The sequence below is a fragment of the Terrapene carolina genome, unplaced genomic scaffold (genome assembly GCF_002925995.2).
Source record: "Terrapene carolina triunguis isolate 2854851 unplaced genomic scaffold, T_m_triunguis-2.0 Scaffold136, whole genome shotgun sequence".
Lineage (NCBI taxonomy): Eukaryota > Metazoa > Chordata > Testudines > Emydidae > Terrapene > Terrapene triunguis.
The window spans coordinates 334,180-347,648 of NW_020664487.1; the positions used below are offsets into that span (position 1 = coordinate 334,180).

Genomic DNA, 13,469 nt, shown 5'->3' on the forward strand with positions numbered 1-13,469 from the left:
GAGGGCCTGATCCAAGCTTCCGATCGGGTCCCTGCTGTGTGCTTCTGTAGGAGGTTGTATCATCAAATCGAACTCATCACAAATGTAGCTAATGGAATAAAAATTCACGCAAATCCTATTATCATCAGTGATGTACATAATGTCCAAACTGTGTCAAATGCTTTACAGACCAATAATAAAGACACAGCCCTTGTCCAGTACAGTTTCTGTCTAGGTTTTAGACAAGATGCAATAAGTGACAGCAATAAATAATGGGGCATGGAGGGAAGAGAAGGAATTACCTAAGTTACTTACTGTGCTATTGCATCTTCTGCAATTAAATGCAAGGTGGAATGTTCAAAAGCACTTAGCACTGGCCTACCTCTGCTCCCATGGCAGCTCATGCGAGTTTTACCAGGAGCAGGGTTAAGTGCTTTTAGAAATCCCATCCATTAGATTTGTGCTGTGTGGGTTCATAACTGTGCGTCTGGCATTTTGTTTCCTTTTTCAGCACTTGTCGTTGCTGTTCTCCGCTTTATACAGATGAAGCCAAAGGTGCTAAACCCCTGGCTGAATGTCAGCGGACTGATTGCGTTATGCTTGACCTCGTTTGGAATGACCTTACTTGGCAACTTTCAGGTACCCCACTCCCACTTCCCCCTCCCTCCAGCTTATTGGTAACTAACATGTCATTCTTTTCTGGATTTCCATGGGCATGTCATGAGAGCTGCATCCATTATCTATCAGCCCTACCTGCTGTGAGCACAAATCTCTCTGCTCCTGGAGCTGTCCATGGCAGGAGTACAGCTGCTAGCATGGCTGTCCACACTTTCGGCCTCCTCATACCCTCCTGCCCACTACCTGGGCCTGCTACTGCCTCTTAAATTGCTTCCCTGGTGGCAAAGGGAAGGTGGCAACTGCCATTAGTAGCACTGATGATTGATTATTCCTAATAAACTTTAAAATTTGAATCTGTGACACCTGGTGTTCCATCTCCTGGCACCCAACAGCAGCTGGGAGCCTGCCTTACCCCTGGGCAGGCACTGGGCTTGACAGACAAGTGCCTAGGCGTGGGGACTGCACTGGAGGGTGGCCAGCCCTGGGAGCTTGCACACACTTCTATGCTAACAGCAGGCAGGACTGCCAACACAGGGCCTTGTCAACTGTCTGAAATGGGCCATCTTGATTATCACTACAAACGTTTTTTTTTCTCCTGCTGATAATAGCTCATCTTAATTAATTAGCCTCTTAGAGTGGGTGTGGCAACTTCCACCTTTTCATGTTCTCTGCATGTATATATATCTTTTTACTATATGTTCCATTCTATGCATCTGATGAAGTGGGCTGTAGCCCACGAAAGCTTATGCTCAAATAAATTTGTTAGTCTCTAAGGTGCCACAAGTACTCTTGTTCTTTTTGCGGATACAGACTAACACGGCTGCTACTCTGAAACCTATGATTAGAATGTATGTTGGTGTTTTACCTCCTGCCTATCCTTTGACTGGCCACAGGAGGGACTTTTTTATATAAACACTGAAGGCATTTCCTGCTGTGAGTCATTGCCCGGGCTGTAGTTCTTTCAATTCTGAGTCTGTTCTGCATGTGTTATTGTTACAAACAAGCTGTCAGCTGTCATTTTGAGACCCCACAAGCTTGCTCTAGAGTGGGAATGTGTCCACTGTACTCATGTGTCTGCTTGTCTCTTAGATGAACATGAAATCTTAGGGGGAGGTTTTCAAAAGTATTTAAAGTCAATAGAGGTTGTGTTCCTAAATCCCCTACGTGTCTTTGAAAATCTCCCCCTATGGGATTGCTAGGAATGCAGCTCTGACTGGTAACTGCTGCGCAAGTATGAGAAATTATGCTGGGCCAAATTCTCTGCAGGCATAGCTCTATAGAAGTCAGTGGTATCATGACAGCAGAGAATTTGGCCCATTAGTTTTATTGAACTGGAAGAATATGTCGGTTTTCTTTATTAAAAAAAAAAAAATTGAAACAAGCTCAGTGTGTGACCTGTTGGCCGTAATCATGTGTCTGCTTGTAACATGTTCCAGTCTGACTTTTTATTAAGGATGAGCCAATCAGATACTTTAGGCCAGATCCTCAGCTGGTGTTCACCAGTTCGATGTAGCTTCATTGACATCACTGCCCAATTCTCCTGTCTAGCAGCTTGCGGCCTTGGTTTTGCCTGTGAACCCCCAAGTTGTAAGAGCTAGCCCGATACTTGTCCAGCTGTGTGAAGGGGAATCTGCGAGAGATGGGGCCGGCTTTAGGAAACCAAATCTCAAAGTTCTCCTTCCTCCTTTCCAGTATTTTCCTCTCTAGCGAAGGCTGGTTCTTTAGAGCTGTTACAGTAAATCACTGTAGGCTATATATTCTGGTTTAATAAAGCCACACCTTGCTGGTTAACAGCGCCCTTCTTTGGTCTTGTGCCAAACCACCACCAAGGCGTGTCAATGTTAGACCATAGTACATGCCCTTGCTTCCTTATTGCTTAGTGGGAACACCACAAAATATAGTAGGTGGCTTGCGTTAGTGTCTCTGGACAAGATCTGTTCTCTGGGGGATGTTGAGAGAGGGCTTAACACACTAAAAGCTACCACAGCAAAGGTAACATGGTCCCTTGTTGGCTCACACCATCTATCTGTTTTCTATTTCCACCCATTACCATAGTTTCTGTATGCCTTCCACATGAAAGCAGTAGCCAGATCCTTAGTGGACTGCATAGAATCTCTGGCTCTTCTCCCTTTTTGGGGGTAAACACTTTTCTGGGGGTAGGCTTTTTATTATTTTAGATTTTATTAATTCCCCTCCCCTTTTTTTGTTTTTGTTTTGGTTGCTTAGTGTGTATTGGGTAAAAGAGGGGTCAGTGTTAAGATTGTCATTATTATGGTGGAAAGGATTTCTCAAAGAGGAAGGTTTCACAGCTTTTCCTAGAGGTGGTCAGAGTCAGGAATTGCCTGGCCGTCTCTGGAGGATTGTTCCATAGCCAGATCCATTTGACAGAGAGTGACTTGTCACCAGCTCTCACATGCGTCATCCTGGGCTTTATGGTCTGGGTTGTCCCAGAGGAGCTCAGATATGACGGTGGTTCACAGATGGAAATTCGGTCTCTAATGTAACTCTGGGGCTTGATCCATTAATTGCTTTGGAAATTAGGGCCAAAGCCTTAAGCTGGCATGGGAAGCTGACTGGAGCCAGTGGAGGGACTTGAGCAGAGGGCTGATGTGCTCACGGTGGCTTGAGCCATGGAGAAGTTGGGCAGTTACATCCTGAACCAGCTGGAGCCTGGGCAATGTCTTCCCATTCAGCTCCAGGTCCAGTGAGTTACAGTGATCCAGGCTGGAGAGAACAAATGCATGGATCCCTGTGGCCAGGTCTCTGTCTGGCAGGAAGGGATGAGGTTTCCTTGCAAGCTGGAGGTGAAAACAGGCGTTTCTAGAAACTGATGCTACCTGGTAATCCAGGCTTATGGAGGAGTCAAACAGGACAATGGGGACTGTGCACCTTCAGTGGAAGGTGGAGACAATGTCTAGGCCAGCTCTTCTAAGCATTTCCCCTTTCAAACCACTATCACTTCAGCTTGAGACAGGCGGTCTTCATCCAAGAGCTAATTTCTTGTTGATTTTTCTGACATTTTAGTAATGGTGGGGTTGTGTCAGCTGAGAATGGATATAGATATAGATAGAGGGAGGGAGGGGGGAGGCTGTGCAGCCATGCAAAGGGACTTGTGTGCTGTGGAAATGGTCCCACATAATGTAGAAGGCAGTGCTGAGGGGAGGTAAGAGAGGTCTGAGGCCAGGTCATGGATTCACCATTGCACATGGATCTTGTACCACGTGCAACCAGCGCAGAGGGGCTGTTGCTGCTATTCCAGGTCATAGGCTGGTGTAATGACTCTCAGACTTTGAGGCCAGAAGAGACCATCATGATCATGTAGTCAGGCCTCCTGCACATCGCAGGCCACAGAACCTCACCCTCCCACGCCTGTAGTAGACCCCTCGCCTCTGGTTGAGTTACTGAAGTCCTCACATCATGATTTAAAGAGAATCCACCATTTATCCTAGTTTAAACCTGCAAGTGACCCGTGCCCCACGCTGCAGAGGAAGGTGAAACCCTTCCATGGTCTCTGCCAATCTGACCTGGAGGGAAATTCCTTCCCGACTCCAAATATGGCGATCAGTTAGACCCTGAGCACATGGGCAAGACCCACCAGCCAGACACCTGGGAAAGAATTCTCTGTAGTAACTCAAAGCCCTCCCCATCGAGTGTCCCATCTCTGGCCATTGGAAATATTTGTTACTAGCAGATGCCATTGTAGGCAGTCTCATCATACCATCCGCTCTGTACACTTAGCAAGCTTAGTCTTGAAACCAGTTAGGTTATTTTGCCCCTCGTCTTCCCTTGGAAGGCCATTCCAAAACTTCATTCCTTCATCTAATTTCAAGTCTAAACTCGTTGCTGGCTGAGTGGCAGCCCCACTCCCTGCCCCTGGGCTAGGGGTGGATGGATGGCTTTCAGCTCCCTGCACTCCACCTACATAGAGCCCTATAATACTCAGGCGTTTTGTGGGTGGAGTGAATTTCACTAGCTGTGTCAAGGACAAGCTGGAAAACTGAAAGACAAGACCAAGTGAATCTATTATTTATACCTGCTTCCAAAGTGTGCAAGGTGCTTAAACAAAGGGTCTGCCCCTGCCTTTTTGAACAAAAGCCACAATGCTGTATGTATCATTTGCCCTCAGAGTCTGAATCAGACAGGGTCATGGTCCCAAATCACTCCCGGTGAGCCTCCAGTGACTTCACTGACAAAGGGTGCATTTGACTTGCTCTGATCACGGTGAAGTAGCAGCAGACACTCCCAACAGGGTTGCTTTTTTCTAGATGAATTCTTATTTATAGATAAAATCTGAGATTTTCAAAGCTTCCCAGACAAATTGGACACACCTCTCCTTTTGATTGGAATGGGAATTGTGTGTCCAAATCCCTTAGGTGGCTTTGAGAATCGCACCCAAAAAGCTTCCCTTTGTCAGAGTCCAAGCCAGGCTTGTGATGCCCTTGTCTTGCTTGTTACTTCCCAGGTGACTTGGCCTCCCCTAAATTAAGTCACTGTGACTGGATAGCTAGTATGTAACTACGGTCCCAGTCCTGCAAGCTCAGAGCAAGAGGACGCCTGTGTCCTAATGGAACTCCTTTGAAGTCAGTGGGGCTCCACCTGCACGGAGCTCATTCATTCCAGGACTATGAGCATCAGTGTTCATGTCCACTGACCAAGGCCCAAAGAATTGTCCCAGCATGCACTGGCCATGGTGGAGAACCAGCAAAGGATTTTCTGCAGGAAAAATCCCTTGATTGTTTTTTCCGGCGACCTTGCCAGAGAGCTGGCGGGGATGTTTGCAGGACATCACTTGGTCCACTGCTCTTTGGTTTGGGAGGAAATTCTGCTTGCAGCAGCAGTTAGGCTATTAGCAGCTGGACCTTCCATACGCCTATGTTGTTTTATGTTGCAACTGGGGTAGGAAAGCAGCATTGGCTGTGTATTTTGCAACAGATGATTCTTCTTTAATATTACACCCCTTGTTCCCGAAAGTAGGATCACACTGAGGAATTGTATAGATGTTTTTTTCTTTGGGATGTATCAAAGCAATCACAAGTTCCTTTTTCTTTGTAGCTCTCCAGCGATGAAGAAATCCATAATGTCGGCACCTCCCTGACGTTTGGTTTTGGGACCCTGGCCTGCTGGATTCAGGCTGCCTTGACACTCAAAATAAACCTAAAGAATGAAGGAAGAAAAGCTGGGATTCCAAGAGTTGTCTTGTCAGCCACTATAACCCTGTGTGTGGTCCTTTGTATCCTTTTGCCTTGCTTGCTGGACCTGCAGGCACCTAGAATAACACGCCTGCTTATCATGGAAGGAGGGGATTTAAAAAGTAATGTATGGTATAAAACTGCTTTCCCCCTTTATAGCACTGTCTGTTCTAGGAGCTCAAAACATTTATGGCTACTAATTAATTTAGCCTCACCTTTACCCCCTGAGGTAGGTTAATATTGTTATCCCGGTATTACAGGCGAGGGTGGGATAGCTCAGTGGTTTGAGCATTGGCTTGCTAAACCCAGGGTTGTGAATTCAATCCTCAAGGGGGCCATTTAGGGAATGTGACGGGTTGAATCACAGAAACCCCCTTGGGAGCTGCCACCCAATGTACCAAGACTACTCCTGCTTCTGTTTTCCCTGCCAGCTCAGGACTCCAGCACCCTGTCTTGCTGAATTAGACCCTCCAGTCCACTTCAACACAGACCCAGGGTCTGAATCACTTGTCCCAAAGCTGCAAGTTTACCTGAAAACAGCTCACAGAAGTGTGCTTGTCTTTAGCACTCAGATGCCCAACTCCCAGTGGGGTCTAAACCCAGATAAATCCGTTTTACCCTGCATAAAGCTTATGCAGGGCAAACTCATAAATTGTTCGCCCTCTATAACACTGATAGAGAGATATGAACAGTTGTTTGCTCCCCCAGGTATTAATACATACTCTGAGTAAATTACTAAATAAAAAGTGATTTTATTAAATACAGACAGTAGGATTTAAGTGGTTCCAAGTAGTAACAGTCAGAACAAAGTAAGTCACCAAGTAAAATAAAATAAAATGCGCAAATCTATGCCTAATCAAACTAAATACAGATAAGTTCCTCACCAGTTCCAGAATGCTCCCTTTCACAGGCTAATCTCCTTTTAGCCTGGGTCCAGCAATCTCTCACAACCCCTGTAGTTACTGTCTTTTGTTTCAGTTTCCTTCAAGTATCCTGGGGGGGTGGAGAGGCTCCTTCTTTAGCCAGCTGAAGACAAAATGGAGGGGTCTCCCCCAGGTTTAAATAGACTCTCTCTTGTGGGAGGAGACCCCCCCTCCTCCCTCCTATGCAAAGTCCAGCTCCAAGATGGAGTTCTGGAGTCACCTGGGCAAGTCACATGTCCCTGCATGACTCAGTCTTTACAGGCTGAAGCCATTGTCCACATGGTATCTTGCATGTCTCCAGGAAGACTTCTTATGTGGATTGGAGCATTCCAAGATGCATTGTTCCCCAAGTGTTTCCTGATCAGGTACTTAACCTGGCGAATTCCTTCCTAAAGAAGCTGACCAAATGCCTCCCAAAGCTTACTTAGAAACCAAGCAAGTATACAGCCCATATTCTTAACCTCAAGTAGAAAATGATATATATATATATGTACAAATAGGATGAATAGATATAGTAGACCATAACCTTTACGGAGATATGTTACCTGGCACAGGCAGCACCAAACATATTCCAGTTATGTCATACATACATTTATAAGCACCCCCTCCCCATAAAGCCTTATGGGGTACACTGTCACAGGGAACTAGGGTAAGAAATCTGTATGGGGCTTGGTCCTGCTTTGAGCAGGGGGTTGGACTAGATGACCTCCTGAGGTCCCTTCCAACCCTGATATTCTATGACACGGAGAGATGGTAACCTGTCCTAGGTCATTTGCACAGGAGCACTATGTGGCAGGAGCAGATTCTAATGGCCTGTTTTGTGATAAATCCAATCCTGAGCATGAAGCTCTGTGGGAGGCTGTTCGGTTTTTTAGCTGTAAATGTGGGTGATCCTTTCTTCTCAGGGTGCAGGTTAAACAACAATCTTCTAGAAAAGGTAGGCGGATAAGTGGGTCCTGTAACAGAGTCAAAGGTCACATCTACACTGCGTTGAGGGACCCGGTTACAGCGTGGAAGTCCCCCAGTTTAGCCAGGTCTCGGACTGCAGGAAGGAGCTGAATCTTGTTTTAACCATGTTCCAGCCCTGCGAAGTCCATGTTAGGGAAGTTTGTGTTGGAACTGGGTCCCCAGCATGGTAGTTTTAATACCGTAGATAAGACAAAAGAGTAACAGTGGAGTGTGAGGTCAGTGTTTGTTAAATGCCAGCAGCGTGCTCGGCATAAGGTGACCAGACGATATTTAGGCGTTTGTCCCGCATCCCGACCGATCTTTGGTCGGGATGCAATTTGTCCCAATATTTCGCTCCGCCGGCAGCACTGTTTTTTGTTTGTTCATTTTTGCTCCGCCGGCGGACTCCCCCCCAACCCCCAATGTGTCTCAATATTTTCTTCCTCTCATCTGGTCACCCTAGCTCGGCACAGCATGAGATCCAGACAAAGACGCAGTCCCTGTCCCACGGAGTTGAGTCCAAGTAGGCAGACAACGCAAAAAGCCTTAGGAGACTCGGAGGAAGGTTTGATCTCAGACTATGTTGTTTCTTCTTCAGTATAATGGGCAAGTGATGGTCTTTTTACTGGTGTAGGTCAGTGTTTCCAGGCTTCCCCAAAATGGTTGGTTTTGCAGAGGATCTGGAAAGGGTGGTAGGAGGAATAAGTGGGTTTAGTCTTAGCCCAGAATGGGACTGATCCTGTTCTCGTTGAGAGGCAGCATGGTCTGTGGCTAGGGCACTCAACTGGGACCCAAAAGTGGGTTCTGTTCCCAGCTCTGCCACTGAGTGGCTGTTTGGCCTTGAGCAAGTGACTTTACCTCTCTGCAGGGCCGACGAGAGGGGGGGGAAGCCGGTACAAATTACCGGGGTCCGGAAGGGGGCCCGGGGCCCAACTATGTTGCATATGTTTTTGTCTTTCTCGGTAGTATCATTGTCTGTCGATTGTTTTCCGAGTATTTCTGACTCTATACGAACATTCGCTTCTGCACTTTGACAGTATGACACTGCAGTCTCATGATGGGGGGGGCCTGAAAAAAAATTTTCACCAGGGCCCGAACCCGCTCTCGGCGGCCTTGCCTCTCTGTGCCCTTTTCATCATGGGGATGATACTTCCCCTTCTTTGTCAAATGCTTTGAGATGTACAGGTGAACAGTGCAGTGCAAGAGCTAAGCATAGTTTTAGTGGAAATAGAAGCATGTTCATTATCCACATGAAAGTGTTGCCACATGTAACAGGCTTGCAAATGTCCCTGGTTTGTCCAGTTTCCTGCTGAACTAGATAGTTGACATTCACCCTGTCCCTGATTCTCTATTAAATACCTTTTTTAATTGCACATTGGTTGCCACTATCCAGTGGATTATATTTAAGTGTAAAAGGAAGGCAAGATTTTATCACCTCATGCATTTGAAAAACAACCCAGAGCTGCTCTACCTGCTCTCATCCAGGACTAAGGCTGTTCCGACATGTTCTCCTTGACAGCTCTTCTCCAGACTTCATCCTGATGGCACAGGGGATCCATATGCATGCAGCCAGGATCCAGTGGGGCTTGGTGATGTGCTTCCTCTGCTACTTCGGCACCTTTGCCGTGGAGTTCAGACACTACAGATTTGAGATCATTTGCTCCGAGTACCAGGAAAACTTTCTGAGCTTTTCCGAAAGCCCGTCTGAAGCCTCCGAGTATCAAACAGATCAGGTGTAGCCCTGCCCTCGTTACATGGCAGGTGGGCTGGTGTGGTCACGAGATTTAACCCATGACCTCATTACAATTTTTTTTGACAAGTTCATTTTCCATGTACAGTCACAGACGTATTGCCAAAGGGCTCTGAGGGCAGGTGTTTAAGAGCAGAGCAAAAACCAAGGACCTATCTGATCAAATCTGAAAACACCAATGTATGTGTAAAGAAAGGCCGACTGCTAAGTTTGTGCTAGAGAGGTCTCTCTCCTCAACCCCTGTCCCATTCATCTTAGAAATATCCTAATCCTCACAAGGCCACTGTCAGATAGGTCGTATTATCCTCATTATACAGCTGGGGAGACGACTTCTCCAGGGTGACAGGTCAGTCGGAGTTAGTACTCAGGCTCCTACTCCTGCAATCAGACCACTAGACTGCACTTGTCTCAGGTTTCAATTGGTTTTTATTGCCTTGTTGTTGGACAGGGGTAACTTGATTGTGAAGTGAGGAAGAATTACCAGCTGGTTTCATGGCAGCTGGACTTGGAATCAGTCAGTGGAAGAAGAGAGCACAAACATACTGGCCCTTGCTTAAGGATAGGCACTTCTTCCCGTTTGGAAAGCAGGTAAAGGTGAGGCCTGGTTTGGGAAAAACTAGACAACTAAAAAGGTGGTGAAACAGACAGTGGTGGTCAGCGGATGCCCACCTTGTTGTGGTACTGAGGCAGCCCACCTGCACCAAAGCGAAAATAGAAAACGCATCCCAACGCAGCGTGGGTGGGGCTGGGCTACATCTCAGTGTGGTATGGTCGGAGCAGCTGTGACCCACGGGAACAAACAGCACTGGGTTAAAATGTGAACGTTTCTTCTGCCCAGCGGGGACCAAGAGGGTGTTTTTTTTATTTGTAGTGCTTCCATAAAATACTGTGTATAATATTTAGAAAGCTGCTTTTCTCACCGTTTCAGGGGAACCTTGTCTGAACTTAGTCTGAGTGAAGACTCTGGCTCATGTCTGATCAGAACATCATAAATTCAGGCAGATTTTACTGGATGTAGGTTTATTTGACTGCTTATGCACTAACGGTGAAATTCAACCTCTGCAGAGGCCTTTGCCTCAACTTACCTACCTATGTGCCCAATTCAGCAACGGACTCCGATTGGTTGGATCCCATTGAAGCCAATGGCAGCTGGAATCCACCTGTGCAGTCTTTGTTGAAGGATCAGGGTCATAGGGCTTAAGTGTGACTTAAATGGTGGACTGGCCTAGCTCTGGCCCTCTGCATGGGGCTGAATTCACCTTAAAAGTTCAGGATAGTAAAGAAATAGCTACAGGTAGAGATGGCTAGACAAAAACCCCAACAGAACTCGGAGGAGCTTTCATTCCATTCCTAAAGGGGATGGAGCTATACTACCGATGATCTTGATTCAATGGCCAAAACGAGGAGACTTTTCATACTGTAAAATAAATACAGCTCAAAGTATAGAGCAGGTTGAAAAACCAGCATTTCCAAATCAAAATTGTTTGGCTTTGGGGAGTTTAGTTTTTTGAGGAAAAGTCTAGATTTTCTGCAGAAAGGACACGGTTGGCGAACAATTTCATGTTGACAAAAACCCAATTTTCCACTGAAATACAGTTTTGATGGAAAATTTTCAACCAGCCCTATGAAATTGATTACTTTGGGGCAGATTCTACACTTGATTACCCTGGTGTAACTCCAGAGTAACTCCACTGAATGGAGAGTTTACATCTGGCTGCAGAATTTGGGCCTTTAGTAATTATCTAAGAATAGGAAAAAGTTAGCAGGACACTTTCAGGGAAGGGAACGTGTGGGTGTGTTAGTCATTAAAATGAAATAGTGGTAGGTTTACCACCTGTTAGGGGAAGACTCAAAGTAACATAAAGCCAATCCACGTATCTTTTCCTTTTCTTCACTGCCAGGGGAAGGGGAGACTGGTAGGAACACACATAAATGGAGAATCTCACACACATGTGCATATTGAGCAGAGAGTAGTAAGTTTTTGTTTAAAAAGTGTTTACTGTAAATAGTCCACTGAGACATTTTTTTAAAATCAAATAATGTTTTTGTTTTATCATTTTATATTTTGAAATTTTATCAAAGAAAAAAATGAAGTTTGTGAATTTTTTCCACTGACAATATGCAATCCAAGCTGAATTTCAGGCTTTTGGTGATGTACTGTACATTTCTTAAAGTATTTCTAATAGCACATTTCAGTACAGCTGAACAATAACTAATATACACTGAAACATGACCACTAAATAAACTTCTTTTATGGAAAGAGTGAGTTTTATTCCCTCCCCCCATATACAGTTTCATTCTGACAAATGGAACAAGGTGTGAGCAGATAGTCACTTTGCATCGTGATACAATGGTACACATCAACTTTACCTAAATCCACTGCCCAGTCAGTCATGCAGATATGGCTACAGCAGTAACCGTTGTGAATCTGGTACGTTTCTGCAGTGTGCTCAGATCACTTTAACTAAGCAGTGGGCCACAGATGTGTTCAGATTAGCTGGGTCTCCCTCTCGAGACTGGGCAGCTACTTCCCTAAGGACCTGCCGTCCCAGTTTAAAAGGGAGGTGCTGTCAAGATGCATTTTATTTTTTGCAAAGACCATCTCTGTGTTACTAGCAACACTGACCTGCCACAGCATTTTACAAATGTATTTGGGCATTTATAACGTGGATTTAATCTTGGCATTCTATTTAAGGCCCAGTCCTGCTACTGGATCTATTTGTACAGGCTGGTGCAGAGCCTGTGGAAATCCTCTTACCTGGACATAATGGGCCCTACTTGCCCTACTGTATGCAGGCTCAGGGCCCACGTTTGGGTAGTGGGACAGATGAGCCTGTTTTACTGTCTAGTTCTCAGGCACAGTATTGCCAAACCCACATATTCAAAAATCATGATTATTTTTAAATCTCATTTTTAAAATCTGGGGTTGGATTAGAAGGAGCATGGTAATCTGCACACAAACTCTTCCTAGAGTTACACATGGGAAATACTGGCATGAAAGCTGGGGAAATGTACCTTCTCATCCCAACATGCAACCCTAGGATCTTCATTTTCCCTCCCTCACCTAGCTTCAGTGGCTGTAGTAACAGTATGAGCAGGGGGATATGTTCACACTTCCCACCTCTGATCATAACCTGACCCTAACAAAGCTTCCCCTTGGTCTCTTTGCTGATGAACGTATCTCATGGGGAAGGAAAGCTGTGTTCTACATGCACATGAATGCTTACAAGATGCCAGGAACTGACCCCTGTCTGGTACATTCTGGGGAAAGAGCAAGTCCACTCCACCTCCAGGTACCTAACCTATTCTTTCCAGGAGCTGTTTTGGCTCAGCGGGGCCCCCTGAGAGGCAGTAGAGAGTGTGTAGCTGCTTTCTGTACTTCTCTGGGATGGCAGGTCCTTAGAGCAGAACATGGCACCTTTTCCCTTCCCTGCAGGGGGCACGTCCTGGTAGAATCAAATGCCCCCACCACTGGGAAGAATCTAAACCACCTCCATTGCCATGGCTGATGGTATTAGAATTGTCACTTTCTCCCCTGCAGGGGGCAGCCCACACACAGGCTAGGTGGAGACCCGTTCTTTGATCCCAGACAGGCAGAAAGGATCCTGGCCAATGTGGAATCTGAGTTCTACAGATTCGCTATGAAAAAATTCCTTCCTGCCTGTTCCGCTCATGAATTTGGGTGCACGGGCTGGTAGGATGACATGGGCAGAAGTAAGGATTTCTGGCTCCTCTAAGCCTGTGTTTCTGTAGTTTTCTCATACAGTGTTTAAGTAGATAAAGTTGTAAAACTTGACATGTTTCAGATCAGTAGCTAAAAAAAACGTAAGCAGTCCAGTTGTGCCGGTAAAACATGCACAGTGAGGGACAAAGACAAGCACATGCCCAAATATGCAGTAGCATCCATTGCTACCGTTTCTGCACAAGCAAGAGAGGCTGGGGTTTGGGTACATTTTCCTGGGAATGCTTGATGTTCCTTGAGTTAAAGGATCCCCTGTAGGCCATTCTCCACTGCCTTGCACTTTAAGCTATTTTACACCCATTCTTCACAGCTGTAGACAC

General features: G+C 45.9%; 1 protein-coding gene across 4 annotated transcripts in view; it reads left to right on the forward strand.

Moving 5' to 3' along the window:
• Positions 1–11,535, forward strand: part of TMEM150C (transmembrane protein 150C) — a 36,728-nt gene extending 25,193 nt beyond the window's left edge. For all 4 annotated transcript variants that reach the window (XM_024212588.3, XM_024212580.3, XM_024212595.3 and 1 more), the window contains 3 exons: positions 491–618; positions 5,650–5,827; positions 9,188–11,535. In XM_024212588.3, the coding sequence (XP_024068356.1) occupies positions 491–618; positions 5,650–5,827; positions 9,188–9,396 (515 nt within the window). In that variant the 3' untranslated portion in view covers positions 9,397–11,535. The remainder of the gene's footprint in view (positions 1–490; positions 619–5,649; positions 5,828–9,187) is intronic.
• Positions 11,536–13,469: the final 1,934 nt, after the last annotated feature.